General features: G+C 36.6%; 1 protein-coding gene across 7 annotated transcripts in view; it reads right to left on the reverse strand.

Annotated features, from left to right (window-relative positions):
* Nucleotides 1-16133, reverse strand: part of STK3 (serine/threonine kinase 3) — a 427140-nt gene that overhangs the window by 214875 nt on the left and 196132 nt on the right. For all 7 annotated transcript variants that reach the window (XR_009214836.1, XR_009214835.1, XM_058443993.1 and 4 more), the window contains exon 7: nt 5778-5915. Coding sequence is in view for 5 of the 7 variants with exons in the window: in XM_058443993.1 (XP_058299976.1) it covers nt 5778-5915 (138 nt within the window). In the remaining 2 variants the exon portion in view is untranslated. The remainder of the gene's footprint in view (nt 1-5777; nt 5916-16133) is intronic.

Raw genomic sequence — 16133 nt, forward strand, 5'->3', positions numbered from 1 at the left:
GTGGAGACGAATGCCTTAGCATGACACTCAGTCTTCCCTGACACCACCTCAGAAGGACTGGACAGCCTCAAAAGGATGGAAGTCTAGGTTCTCCATCTAGCCTTTGCTGGTGACCGGGGTAGGCCATAGTTTTCTTGGTGGTGTTTGGCTAGAGTAGAATGGTTATCGTCTGAAAGTTTTCTGTCTTACTAGGCTGTCCATTTCTCCATCCTTCTGCTTGAGAGAGCAGGTTTTTATTTTTAGTTGGTGTCCAATGTTGTTTCTGGGTTGTTGGCTTCTCCACTACCCAGTGTGGGATAAATGAGGTAAAAAGAATCCCCAGGGAACTCACAGCTATGTCTTTCCTTGGGTCCCACCATCTCTAGCAGTCTACTGCCTTCTTTCCACCTTTCAGAGTCTTTTTATGCTTGTTTTATATACTTATAATGTCCACGGTTTTAGCTGTACTTTAATGAGGAAGTATAGAGAAAAATATGGTTACTCAATCTGTCCAGCAGCAGAAATCCCTTCTTCAACTCACTTTAAGCACTTGTTTTATCTGAAGTGTTTTTGTATAAATCATTAATTTTGAACTCTATCAGTTTAGAAATTGATAATTCAGAACACGAACAAAATTTAAGAGGAAATATTTCAGATTTTAAAAGAATAAACTTTTCAAGCAGTCTTAATTTTTAAAATACATCATCAAGAATGTGATAGGTTGATCTGCGGTAATTTCTGTCTTCTCATTACTTTAGGTTGTTTAAGAATCCTCACCCTCTTTAATTTTTATTTTAAACACATTTAGAAATAGGAAAACTTTACTGCCTTTTAGAATCTGGTACATTCATCTTTTTCTTGTTGAAATACTTTACAAAACCCTTCATACAATCAGCCCCTTGCCTGACATAAATATTATATATATATTTTTTAGTTTCCCTTTTTTGCCATTCATCCATTTTTCAAGTTATATGTATTCAAATCATCCATTTTTCTTTTGTTTTATTGCTATTGCACTGGAATGAATATATAAATATTCTCCTATATTAACCCCTAGTTCTTCCCTATTTCCATTTTTTGTTTTTGTTTTTTTAACATTTAAGACCTTAATCTATCTGGAAATTACTTTGGTGTTTCTGTGGTGAAGATCTAAGTTAATCCTCCCAATACCCCCTAAAGGCAGGCAGTTATCTCAGCACCATTTTTACTTTGTTTTTCCCTCACTGATTAGAAATGCTATCTTCATAATATGCTAGTTTCCTTTGCATATTATACAACATTTCTGGGCATTTAATTCTGTTTCATTATTCTGTCTCATACTGGCGTCATATACTTTTCTAAGCATTTAATAAAAAGATGTAATTTGTTTATTAAACATAAAATTTCATTTTTCTATTAAATCAATGACTATATAACTCAGATGATGTTTATCTTTATTTTTTGCCTATATGGTTTCTCAGTGACTGAAAAGGGAATATCAAAATATCCCAATTTATTTATTTAGAGCAACCTCTTACGTCTTTAATTTGTAACATACAATGCTATATTAATATATCAAGTTTATAACTATATCTTCCTTTATATTATGTTCTTTATCAATATTAAGTGACTCCTTCCTCATTTACTGATTTCTGCTGTCAATTTTGCTTTTTTGATCATGTTATTCATAGTATCTTTTTATATTTTATTAAAATTTCATTGCCTGTTTTTAACTTTTAACCCAAATTCTTTTAAGTATGCCTCATATAGAAACATGAGTTGGATTTCACGTAAGTTTGTAAGTTTATCTCATGTAGAAAGCATGGAGTTGCATTTATCTTATGAACTAAGTGAACCATTTAGTACTTAACTAAATATTATTTAATAAAAAAATTAACCACTTATGTTAGTATATAATTATATGCTAATGCCATTTTTATCACAATTGTTTTACATTATGTAAAACATAAATGTTTTATCATACTATTCTATCATGAATGTTTTACATTTGCCATCTTGTTTTTTCTGCATTCTTTTTTACGTTGCTTTGCAGTTTTAATTTTACCACCCGCTAATCTTAAAATGCCTTTAAAAATATACAGATAGTCCCTGATTTACAAAGGTTCAATTTAGGATTTTTCAACTTTACAATGCTGCAAAAGTGATATGCATTCAGTAGAAACCATACTTGGAATTTCGATATTTGATATTTCCCCAGGCTAGTAATATGTGGTACAATACTCTCTTCTGATGCTGAGCATGGAGGTATTAATAAGTCCCAGCTCCCAGTGAGTTATGCGATCATGAGGGTAATTAACCAATATTCTATAGTGTACTGTGTTGTCAGCATTTTTTGGATATTGTGTTTTGTGTTTTCACATTCAATTGTGTCTACAAAACACTCAACTACACTAATGTATGTGTTCTGGGCACGTTTTTGGTAGGCTAGGCTAAGCTAGGATAGGTGTATTTTAACACGTTTTTGACTTACAATATTTTAAACCTTCATTGGGGTTTATCAGGACCTAACTCCATTGTAAGTTAAGGAGCACTTGTACTTAAAAACTTGGCAATTTCTCTGATAAAACTTCTCTTCTGACTCAAGAATACTCAAATAATACGGTCTTGCTCTTCATGTACCGTTTTAACTTTATTAGCCAGTTCCTCTTTGTTGATCAAAACCATGTCTGCAGCAGTTATGTAGGGAAAGCGTGAGTACAAATGAAATTGGACATACTGAGATTTTGAGATTAAGAATGTTAAGCTCTATAAACTAACTGTAGCATAACGCTATAGTGAATTCACAATGAATTGCATAAAAGCAAGGTTGTGGTAAATTGGATGAACCAGATAAGTTACTGACTTTAGAATCTAGGCTGCCCACCAGCAGGCATAAGGATCATCTTTAGATCAGGAACTCCAGTGCTAATAGACTGAAATTGAACCTTGTCTTTTAACATCTCCAGGGTTTTAATTTCTTTATCTTTAAAGACTACTAAAATTTCAATTTAATAATCTCAAAGGATCCTTCCCTTCTATGATTTTTAAAAATTTATACAATAATCTATCTGTGTCATAGAAAATCAATCACTATTTTTAAAATCCATCAGGAATTTCTTTTTAAATATTGTTTCTTTGTTTACTGGAAATGAATATAGTATAATATGCACATGTAAGCTATAGATATATGTCAACTAAAATTTGGTAATAAGATTGTCCACTGAGAGTTAAACTATGATTTAAATCAGGGGTCCCCAACCTCCAGCTGCAGACTGGTACCTGCCTTGGCCTGCTGGGAACTGGGCTGCACAGCAGTAGGTGAGTGAGCATTACAGCCTGAACTCTGCCTACTGTCAGATCAGCAGTGGTATTAGATTCTAATAGGAGCACAAACCCTATTGTGACCTGCACATGTGAGGGATCCAAGTTGCATGCTCCTTATGAGAATCTAACTAATGCCTGATGATCTGAGGCAGGACAGTTTAATCCTGAAACCATCCCACCTCTGCTCACCATCCATGGAAAAACTGTCTTCCATGAAACCAGTCCCTGGTGCCAAAAAGGTTGGGGACAGCTAATTTAAATCATAACAGATAAGACATACAAAACTCCTTGAAGAGACAGAATGGTTTCTAGGCTTCCTGCCAAATAAGACTCTAATGAGGCCAAAGATAATTATCCTACCCCCGCAAAAAAAATTCAAATCAGAAGTTTGTTAGGTTAAATACACACATATTAACTTTAATATGTGTGTATTAAGTACTGGATACTAGGAGTCCAAAGGTAGTACCCTTTGGACTACTTTAAAATACATATATATATTTCAGCAGGGTGAGATAGCTCACACCTATAATCCCAGGAATTTGGGAGGCCAAAGTGGGCAGAATACTTGAGCCCAGGAGTTCGAGACTAGCCTGGGCAACATGGGGAATCCTGTCTCTACGAAACAGACAGAAGTTAGCTGGATGTGGTGGCATGCATCTGTAGTCCCAGCTACTCAGGAGGCTGAGGTGGGAGGATAGGTGGAGCCCGGGAGGTAGAGGTTTCAGTGAGTGAGATCATGCCACTGCACTCTAGCTAGGGCAATACGGTGAGACTCTATCTCAAAAAATACATGGGCCGGGCACGGTGGCTCATGTCTGTAATCTCAGCACTTTGGGAGGCTGAGGCAGGCGGATCACTTGAGGTCAGGAGTTCGATACCAGCCTGATCAACATGGCAAAACTCTGCCTCTACTAATAATACAAAAATTAGCCAGGCATGGTGGCACACACCTGTAATCCCAGCTACCTGGGAGGCTGAGACACAAGAATCACTTGAAACCAAGAGGCAGAGGTTGCAGTGAGCCAGGTGCCACTGCACTCTAGCCTGGGTGACAGAGTGAGACTCCATCTCAAAAAAATAAAAAATAAAATATATACACACACACATATAATATACATATATAACACATACATATATATTTCAAATGAATATTGACAATATTTCAAAATAAATGTTTTAATCAATTTTTGTGGAAAAATAAAATTTTACCATCTTAACCATTAATTTTTGAAAGGTAATATTTGCACATAACCCAAATCTCAAAAGTCTCATAAACAGTATTCATCAAAAAGCAAGTCTCCATCCCAGTCCTGCCCCATCCATAGTTAGTTATCTTCTCTGGAGGCCAGTTTCTTGCTTATTTTTCCAGAGATACTCTGTTATAAGCATTAAGATATGTATATATGTTGTGTGTACATAGGTGTATTTTTCCAATAACTCTTTTTCTTGGACTTTAAATTGTTTCCAACTTGTTGACAGGTATTTAGGATCTTTCCAATCTTTTACAATTTCAATGTTCTATGAATATTTTTACACATATGTTATTTCACACATGGTTAAATATTTCTGTAGAATAAATTCCTAGAAGTGCAATTGCTGGATCAAAGAATATATGGATTTTTATTTTAAATAGATATTGCTGTACTGGCATCTATGGAGATTGAGTACCAAATTACACTTTCATAACAATAAACATTATACTTAAAAGCCTGTTTTCCATACCCCTCAACACATCCTTTTGGAAAAATGGGACTTTGGAAAGTTACTTTTTTTTTCCTTTTTTCTTTTTTTGTTCTTTTAACCCAATGGTTCTTTTAGAGACAGGGAAGTCCCTTTTTACAAGAACCATGTTTTTCATCCTTTTGTCACTTAACAATAGAAATCATTTAGCAAATATCAAGTTTTGTTAATGTGAGACATTATTAGCTGAAAGTTCTAAGGCTATTCTGTTGGGGAAATTAAGATTCACAAACACCTATTATAAATATTAAATTATTTCTATTTGCATTAAATTTTAAGGTAGATTTTAAAATCTACTGACATTCTGGATACAAAGTCTACTTAAAATTATTCTATCAAAAAAAAATTGAAACTCTGAAGCTCTTCATTTAGATAATCCTGTAACTGATATTTACAATGTGATAATCTCTTCAAGGAGTCCAGGGATCTTGTACTTACATATTTTATAGTGGAGCAAAAAGTCAAAGGATAAATGCTGAGTCAAGGAACAGAAGAAAAAAAACCATGAGAAATAGTAACTACGAAGACAAAGATTCCTTTCTGAAAGGAAAATGCTTTGGAATTTTTGGTTAAAATGACAATGGGGGGGAATAAGGGGACGAGAGGGGAGGAAAGAAAAGAAGAGAGCAAACAGGAGGGGAGGGGAGGTTTATACCTTTAGAAATCAGTTATGAAACACACAGCAATTCTGGCCAATGTCAGAAAGCTGAAAGGTATGAAGACAATATCCTTCCCTTCGAGGCACATGCACTGACCTGTAAAAGTTGTGTTGCAGTAGCTCTCTGCTCAGGATTCTTCACCAAACACTTTTTAACAAAATCGGTGAAATCATCGGACCAAAGTTCTGGCTTTCTGAATGTTGGTGGTGGATTCGTGGGAATCATAAAAATAGCCTAGTACAAATGAAAAATCCAAAAGACAGTAAGAATCACACTAGCACAATCAAATAAACAAATCTCTTTATCTGTCTTCTTATCAGACTCTAAATTTGAAAAACAAATTTAAGCTGTTCTAGGATTTCCAGTAAGACTGAAATTCAGGAAGCCAGTCCATCTGCTACTAATGTAATCATTTCCCATTAAATTTCCTCTATTTGAATTGTAGCTCATTGAGCACATCATTCTTTATTTTACCTATTACTTTTTTTTATCAGTCTCTAAAGAAGACTACATTTCTGACCCACTAAGGACTTTCCCTAAACAGATATATTCCCAAATTTTGCTACTACATGCTAGACTTACTTCTTGTTTCAGTTTTATATAAGCATTGCTGCTTAAAATGGGTAGTAGGAGTCCAATTTGCTTTTGCAATCCAGAATATTTAAATAAAATTACTGCTATAATTTGAAATAATACTTGATAGAACCAAGACTTTTCTCTTTTTAAATATGAGTCAAAATTTCAAATGAAAAATTTCAAAGGTAATATACTACTTTATTACTAATGATTCTGTACTTATAATTTAGTGGTAATGATAATACATTCAGATAGCTCAAAATTCAAAAGCCATTAAAAGAGTCCATCTCATCTCTCGCCTTCTAGATAGTCACCCTGGCCTGTTTTTGCTTTTAATCTGAGTATGTTTATGACCCAAGAAGTAGATTTAAAAAAACAAAAACCTGAAGACATTCTAAATATGAAATACAAAAGTCAGTTAGGGAGTTAATGTAGATGTCCCAACATGAGTAATAAAATGTTCAAACTAGAATAGTATCTACAGGAATGAAATGGAAGAAATGAAGCATGAGATACTTCAAAGGAGGAACCAAGAGTACACACTAATAATATTATTTTGGAGAGGTGAAAAGGTGAAAAAAGGAAGCATGAAAAATTACTCCAGAATTCAAGAAATAAGAAATAGGTACCTTAAATTGCAAGGCACTCAGGTATTTTAATAATTCCCTATATCATTCTTTTGAATGCCCTCAGAATATGCAGCCATTTACTACAATGCATTATCATTGGTTTCTAACTTGGAAAGTGATCCAACGGACTTTCTGTGGACACAGTGGCAAAGACTCAGTATCCAAGTCTGTTGATTATAGGTTAAGAGTCAATCTTTTTACCAGTATATGCATCTTCTTTCAAAAAAGGTAAATTCTTTAATAGATTAGAATATTTTTATATACCTCACATCATGTTAAACATATTACATCTATGACAGTTTTTCAAAAGCAGTGTAGCCAGTATTACAAAACAATAAATATCTTTCAATCAAACAAATATTTATAAAGCATTTTTGTGTGTTCAGAACAATGCTATAATTTAGAGGTATCAAAACAAAGGGCCACAGGCCAAATAGTGCCAGTGGACCTATTTCGTTCCGACAAAATCAATCTCACATTGCCACAAGGTATGAATCTGCTGTAATTAGACTCATTTAAAGTAGGACATATGTTCTTCCTTTTGCATGAGCCCTATCTAGCCTGGCTCAATTATCTACTTTATGTGATGGTCCCTTTAAATATCAGATCTTATAAACCTGGCTATTACAGATTTTAAAATAGGATACATATATCAGACCCCCAGAGCTCACAGTCAACTTGTGGAGAAAAAAACAACACATATGAAACAAATAGCAAACAACAGAGTGCCAGACAATGAAATTCTGCCTGCAAATAACCTAATTAATCTCAGAAAGCTCCACAGTTGAGGCAGAACCTAATAAGGCTTTAAAAAATGAGTAAAATGGGGTTAAAAGCAGCTGCTGGAAAAAGCACACAAAACCACCTGCTACTTCCAACTAGAGAATAAAAATAAATTTGAACTCTCATCTCTGCAAAACAGTTCAAAGGACTTACATAAGCCCCTATATAGACTGACCTCAAACTGCAGGTAAATTATACTAGATTGTCTAGATAAATATTGTTCATCTGCACTTCTGTTGTAAACTGGTGGATAACACAATGATTTATGTCCTTGAAGCCAATGCTCTCCTTTGAACTTTGAGGCAATGAGTTGCAGTCTTATCTTGAGATAATCTTAACATATAAGGCTCACCTTAGCAGTAGCTATTAGAAACCCAAGGATAAAAAGCTTAACTCTAACTCTTATTTACCCAGTACTCTCATAAAGTGAACCTAAAATGTCACATTCTACCCTAAAATATGCATTGAACAAGCATGAACACCGAGCATACAGTCCAAACAAGTAAGTCTTAGCGTATGATCTACACCAAAATGTCTCCAGGAAAACCACTATGCCATTTATTTCCATTTTTTAAGGTTAGATCATCAATAACAGATTTTCTTGCCAGCCTTACTGTACTAATTTAACTAATTTAACCTAATAATGAACCACAGAGGATCCTCTTAAGAATCTCTAGGTTTTATATGAGTTGATTAGGTAATAGGCCCCTTCTATAGAAAGTTTTGGCAATCAGTGGCTCACTTTAGACTAACAATTCATTCCCTTGCCACCAACCAAATCACAGGGACACGCATTACAGCCATATAATTTATCTTATCTCTAATACCATTTTGATTGAAGAATGTTAGTAAAATAAATGACATGATTATCCTTGTGTTTGTTTCTACACAATGTGTTGCTTAACTACATACCAAACCTCTGATTACGTTTCTAAAAGAACTACTCTGATCACAAGTAGTTTAAGAAGCCAAGAAATCTAGGTGCTTCAAAACACCTAATTATCTTCATGCCTGAAATGTCATGCCTTAGACTGCAAGAGTACCCAGGAGATGTGGAAAGGGCTGAAAATGAGAAGCTACGATAACTGAACTTTATAATCTCAGTGGAATGAGTCAACACATGTCTGAATCTATAGCAGCTGAGTCTGTGAATGTATAGAAGTGATGGGCATGCCAGAATAACAAAGAAATTCATGCTATTATTTAAGAACCTCAGATACATGAGCAAAAGGTTATCTTCACAGCAAATAAATGAGATAAAGGATGAGAAAACACTATAAAACTACAAAGAAGTAAACAAATATAGCTGTTTCCTGATAGCAAACATAATACACAGGTAACAAGCTAAATAAAATTTAAAAATAATTTCTGGAAAGGAAATAAAGTAATTACACTAATTTATAAAAGACAGTACAAATAAAAGCAAACAGAACAATGTGATGAGGCCAATACTGGACATGAGTCAGAAAAACTGGCTTGAGTCCTAAATCACTACCTGACTGTGTGGCTTTAGTATCATTTTGTTTTTTTTTCAAGTAAGGAGGTTGAACTGGATGTTTATCAGGTCCCTTACTGGGTATAAAAAGACCCTGGCACTCTTTACCAGGTATTAAAAAACCCTGGCACTCCAACTGCCTAGCAATTGAAGGGTAAAATTATACTAAACACATATTAAATTGCTAGTTAGAAACGGGGTGGAGAAGAGGAAAAAGAAGGAAGGACAGGAAAAGGCCTTTTATATGTTAATATAAAAATGTGAATCTAGGCCGGGTGCGGTGACTCATACCTGTAATCCCAACACTTTGAGGGGCTGAGGCAGGTGGATCACCTGAGGCGAGGAGTTCGAGACCAGCCTGGCCAATATGGTGAAACCCTGTCTCTCTCAAAAAACAAAAATTAGCCAGGTGTGGTGGCAGGCACTTGTAATCCCAGCTACTCGGGTGGCTGAGGCACAAGAATTGCTTGAACCTGGGAGACGGAGGTTACAATGAGCCAGGATCACGCCATTGCACTACAGCCTGGGCAACAAGAGGGAAACTCCGTCTAAAAAAGAAAAAAATGTGAATCTAAATTTTTATCACCACTCCCTCAAAAGCAAATATGAAATATACAGAAATTTTGAAGAGAATAGTAAATCTAAAGTGAAACTTTCTCCTGCAATAAAGTTTCCACAGTAAGCACAGAGTTAAAATATTGGGAACATGAACTCACAATTCACTCCAGCTCCAGTAGCAATCATTAATCTGGCCAAGAAAGGCCAATGTGCCAGCCTGGAAACCAAATTAAGGGAGAGGGTGCAGCTGGTATTCTGGAAGTACAAAGCAAATAAGAGAACCAGCTCTAGACGGCACTGGGTACATAGCAGCACCATTATTAGTAACTATCTGACCAATTTAACTACTCTATGCCTCTGTTCCCACATCTTAATATGGGAATGTTAGGGCTGTTCTGAATTTTAAATAGATTAATACATGTAAAACACTTAGAATAGTGCCTGCCACAATTGTAAATGCTCAATAATGTGAGCTATTATTAACCTAATTTTACAACTGAGGCTCACAAGAGTAAGCTAGCTTATTCAAGATCACACAGCTAGTAAAGTGAATGTCAAAATTAGAACTCAAGTTTGACTCCTTAGCATATGCTACCTCACATTACCACTGTTTCCATCAAATTTCTGCTGCACATAATTTTATTTTAAGATAAAGGCTCTGTTATATACATTCAGTCTAGAAAAAAATGGAAAAGTATTTGTAACAAAGATGATTATAGTTTTACTGTCTCTAACAGTGGAAAACTGAAGAACAAAAAAAAGCGAAACAATTAAGGTGCTAAGTAAACTATATATGAATAACATAAAGTAACATATTGCCATAAAAACTGACAAATGTGTGAATTACAAAACCACAAAAAAAAGTTCTTAAAAAATAAAAATGAGGGAGTAAAACAGTAAAGAGTGCTTTCACATAAAAATGACTAGTATGCAGCAATGAAAACTAAAAGATGGTATAGAATCTTAAAAATTTAAACTGTCAATTCATAGCAGCAATTATGTACAAGATTGTACAAGTGTCTTTAAAATTTATTTTTACTATGATGGTTTTTTAATTTTTTTTTAACTTTTAAAACTTATAGTGTGAACCTGGGAGGCAGAGCTTGTAGTGAGCCAAGATTGCGCCACTGCACTCCAGCCTGGGCGACAGAGCGAGACTCCGTCTCCAAAAAAAAAAAAAAAAAAATTATACTTGCAGCTAGGCATAGTGGCTCATAGCTGTAGTCCCTGAGCTGAGAGGCCGAGGGAGGAGGATCGCTTGAGCCCAGGAGCTCAAAAGAAGCCTAGGCAACACAATGAGATCCTGACTCTATTTAAAAAAAAAAAAAAAAATATATATATATATATATTTAAAAGTATTTAAAAAATACACTTGCAATTGCAAGAGCTTCATTTGATACCACCCCTTAAGCTGTCACCTATTCCAGTCTGCCTCACAACCACCTCTTATTCATGCACTGTTTAAATCCCAATACAATCAATTGTAAATCTTAACCATCTTTCAAGACTGAAATATAATATCCCTTTAATACAATTCAACAATATCATAAAACACAGCTGTAGAGAAAAGCAAAAGTGAACAAAAGCCAACACTTAAAGAACTTTATCATAAATTTCACTCTCTCAGATAGAAGTCCTATGATCAGTTCAAATGACTTTTGTAAGCACATAAATGTATCCATACCTGCAATATATTAACTTCTTCAAGAAATTTAGAGTCTAATGGAATATAAAAATGTATATCAGATCATTTTAATAAAATAGTGTAAGTGCTCAAATACATGTGAGCAATAGGTATTACAAAGGATGACTTAGCCCAAATGGGTATGTGAGCTAAATGGGTATGGGAAGATGAGATTTCAGCTGAGTCATAAAGAATGAGTGAGTCAGTGAAGCATAGAAAGGAGACCAGCATCTTCTCAGTTGTGAAGTCTGAAGCCTCATGGAGCTGTGAGAGAAACTGACTTATTTCAGATGTAGGGCAGGGAAATTACGAGGTGAGCCAAAGGCATCTTGTTGCCCATAAAGAAAGAAATCACTCAAATACTAACTGGATCACATCAGAAGTTCAGCACTTGTAGAACTTAGTATCAGCCATAAAAGAGTCTGATTTAACTGATCCGGGGTGACGACAGGGCACAATATTTTCTTACATCTCCCAAGCAATTCTAATATGTGAGTAACATGGAGAACCACTATTCTAAAATATAAAATACAAGACAAGTGGTATCACTCTTTAATATCTCAACTTCAGAACTTTCCATATTTTAATATTGTACTCTGATTAGTTATAAACTCATTCTAAATACCCTGGGTAACATGGAAACTACTTGAAGGCAAGACAGTGTCTTCTATTGTCTGAATGTTTGTGTCTCTTGCAAAATTCTTATGTTCAAAGTAAATCACCAATGTGATGGTATTAGAAGGTCGGGCCTTTGGGAGGCAATTAGGTCTTGAGGGCTCCACCTTTGTGAATGGAATTAATGACCTCATAAACAAGTCCCCACAGAACCATCTAATCCCTTCTGCCAAATAAGGACACATAGAAGGTGCCTTCTATGAGGAACAAGCCCTAACTAGACACCAAATCTGCTAGCACCTAGATCTTGAACTTCCAAGCCTCCAGAACTGTGAGCAATGCATATCTTTTGTACATAAATTACCCAGTCTAAGGTATTTTGTTATAGCAATCCAAATAGACTATACAATCACTTGTTTTGTATGTCAACTGTCAACTTTACTGTGGAGAAGGCACAGTACTTCTCCACAGTAAAATCGAAATTTATATTGAGAGTGTTGATATAAAGACATCCAGTTAAGTATGGTGATTGAACATACCGATTTCTCAACTCCTTCCCCAAAATCCTGCTAAAGTACAGTAAGAATTTTAAAAAGGCTTAACCTCCAAAGAGAGAAGGGCAATAGAAAGTAAGAGATAGCAATAAAATTTTGGAAATAGAAAGTAGATGAAAGAGTCATAACTGACTCAAAAGATCTGAGAAATCAGTAAAAAGCACATCAATTCCCTCCAAATAACTGGAAAAAAAAAAAAGCCTAAGAACTTGGAAGTACCAAATATATCTAAAGGTAGTGGACACCTGTAACAAGGAGCACACCTGGTATCAAGATCTTGGCTTCTAAAATGCCAATCCCCAGTAAAAGAAACCTATGCTCCTTGAGGAAACGACTAATTTCAAAGGTCAAAATAGGAAAATCACAAGGTTAGCTTTGGGTATTTTGCTAGGTCAGAAGGTAAGGAAACACTTAAAGATTAATGGTATTATGTCAAAAGGACATACAAATAACCGAATTTAGGATAATTTGAGCATCAAAACAATAATAGTAATAATGACTATAACTGATTATAACAAATTGAAAAAAATTAGTCTACAGTGATTTTTATTTTATTTATTTATTTATTTTTGCTCTTAAAATGGGACTTTTTTTCTTTTTCTTTTTCTTCTTTTTTCTTTTTTTAATTATTATACTTTAGGTTTTAAGGTACATGTGCACAATGTGCAGGTTTGTTACATATGTATCCATGTGCCATGTTGTTTTGCTGCACCCATTTATTTTTGAGATGGAGTCTCGCTGTCACCCATCCAGGCTGGAGTGCAGTGACACGATCTAGGCTCACTGTAACTTCTACCTCCCGGGTTCAAGCGAATCGCTCATGGCTCAGCCTCCCAAGTAGCTGGGATTACATGTGCCCGCCACCATGCCTGGCTATTTCTCCCATTTTTAGTAGAGACAAGGTTTCACCATACTGGCCAGGCTAATCTTGAACTCCTGACCTCAAGTGATCTGCCCACCTTGGCCTCCCAAAATGCTGGGATTACAGGTGTTAGCCACCACACCTGGCCTACAACAACATTTTTCAAAGAGTTTAAGAAAAGCTGTTCTTTATAGAAAAATTCTAAAAATACACAGTAACTGAAATAGAGTATCAACATATTGCACCCTCAATGTAATTTAATGATCAATTCAGGCAAGGAACACCAATGGATACTTGAGTTTGGATATCTGTCCCCTCCAAATCTCCTGTTGAAATGTTGTCCTCAATGCTGGAAGTGGGGCCTGGGAAGGAAGGGAAGAAGGAAGGGAAGGAAGAAGGGAAGGAAGAAAGGAAGGAAGAAGGGAAGAAGGGAAAGGAAGGGAAGGAAGAAAGGAAGGAAGAAGGGAAGAAGGGAAGGGAAGGAGGGAAAGATGATATAGAGAGATAGAATGAATAACGCCCCCACCCTCCAAGATGTCTACGTTCTAATCCCCGGACTTGTGAATATGCTACTTTACATGGCAAAAAGGATTTTGAAGATAAGATTAAGTTAAAAGTCTTGAGGTGGAGAGATTATCCTAAATTATCTAGGCAGGCCAAATGTAATCAGAAGGGTCCTAAAAAGTGGAAGAGGGAGCCAGGAGAGTCAGAGGGAGATGTGAGTTTGGAAGAATGGTCTGCTTTGAAGCAGTCTTCAAATAATGCTGCTTTGAAGATAAAGGAAGACGGCCATGAGCCAAAGAAAGTGGGCAGCCTTTAGAAGCTTGAAAAAGCAAGGAAACAAATTCTCTCTGAGATACTCTAGGATAAAAAAGCATCCCTGCCACCACTTCAGATGTAGCCTAGTGAGATCTGTGTTAGACACTGTATTTTGGAAAGCTCCAAAATAATCTCCTTTGACTCCATGTCCCATATCCAGGGCACACTGATAAAAGGCGTGGGCTCCCAAAGCCTTCAGCAACTCTGTCCCTATGGCCCTGCAGGGTTCAGCCCCTGAGGCTGCTCTCATGGGCTGGCATTGGGTGCCTATGGGTTTTCCAAGTGCATGGTGCCAGCTATTGGTAGCTCTATCTGGAGTCTGGAGGATGGTGGCCCTCTTCTCACAGCTCCACCAGGCAGTACTCCAGTGAAGACTCTAACCCCACATTTCCCCTCTGCATTGTCCTAGTAGAGGTTCTCCATGAAAGCTACAGCCCTACAGCAGACTTCTGCCTGGACATTCAGGTTTTTCCATATCTCCTCTAAAATCTAGACTGGGGTTCCCAAGTCTCAACTGTTGCCTTCCTTTTAGTTACGAAAATGGTTGCAGCTGGCTTGAACTGCTGCCCTGAAAATGAGCTTTTCTTTAGTACCACATGGCTGGGCTGCAAATTTTTCAACTTTTATGTTCTTTTTCCCATTTAAATACAAGTTTGAGTTTTACATCATTTCTTTGCTCATGCATATGGGTACAGGTTGTTAGAAGCAGCCAGGTCACCTCTTGAACACTTTACTGCTTAGAAATTTCTTCTGCCAGATACCCTAAATCATCAGTCTCAAGTTCAAAGATCCACAGATCCCCAGGGCAGGGGTACAATGCCACTAGGATCTTTGCTAATGCATAACAAAAGTGACATTTGCTCCAGTTCCCAGTAAGTTCCTTACCTCCATCCGAGACCTGATCAGCATGGATTTCATTGTCCATATCACTATCAACATTTTGGTCACAATTTAACAGGTCTCTAGGAAGTTCCAAACTTTCCCTCATTTTCCTGTCTTCTTATGAGCCCTCCATACTCTTCCAGCCTCTGCCTGTTACCCACTTTCAAAGCTGCTTCCACATTTTCAGGTATCTTTATAGCAATGCCCTGCTCCTTGGCACTGATTTTCTGTATTGGTCTATTCTCACACTGCAATAAAGAAATATCTGAGACTGGATAATTTATAAAGAAAAGAAGTTTAATTGGCTCATGGTTCTGCAGGCTGTATAGGAAGCATAGCAGCTTCTGTTCCAGGGAGACCTCAGGAAACTTACAATCATGGTGGAAGGTGAAGGGAAAGCAAAGCACATCTTTTTTTTTTTTTTTTTTTTTTTAGGCACAGTTTTGCTCTTGTCACCCAGGCTGGAGTGCAGTGGCATGATCTCGGCTCACTGCAACATCCGCCTGCCCATTTACGGTGATAACAACTTCTTCCTCTCTTACTTCCTCCCTCTCTATCTTCCCCCTGCCCCCAGCTATCCGTCTATACTAGTTTTCTATTTCTGCTGTAGTAAGTTATCACAAACGTAGTGGTTTATACAACACAAGTTTATTATCTTACAGCTCTTTAGGTTAGAAGTACAATATGGCTTGGCTCTGTGTCCCCACTTAAATCTCCTGTCAAATTGTAATCCCCAATGTTGGAGGTGGGGCCTGATGGGAGGTGATTGGATCATGGGGGTGGAGTTCTCACGAATGGTTTAGTATCATCCCCTTGGTGCTGTCCTCATGATAGTGAGTTATCGTAAGATGTGGTTGTTTTAAAAGTGTGTAGCACCTTCCCCCTTTCTCTCTTCCTTCTGCTCTGGCCATGAAAGATATGTTTGTGGCCGGGTGCAGTAGCTCACGCCTGTAATCCCAGCACTTTGGGAGGCTGAGGCAGGCAGATCACCTGAG

This window comes from Hylobates moloch, unplaced genomic scaffold (assembly GCF_009828535.3).
Source record: "Hylobates moloch isolate HMO894 unplaced genomic scaffold, HMol_V3 SCAFFOLD_9, whole genome shotgun sequence".
Lineage (NCBI taxonomy): Eukaryota > Metazoa > Chordata > Mammalia > Primates > Hylobatidae > Hylobates > Hylobates moloch.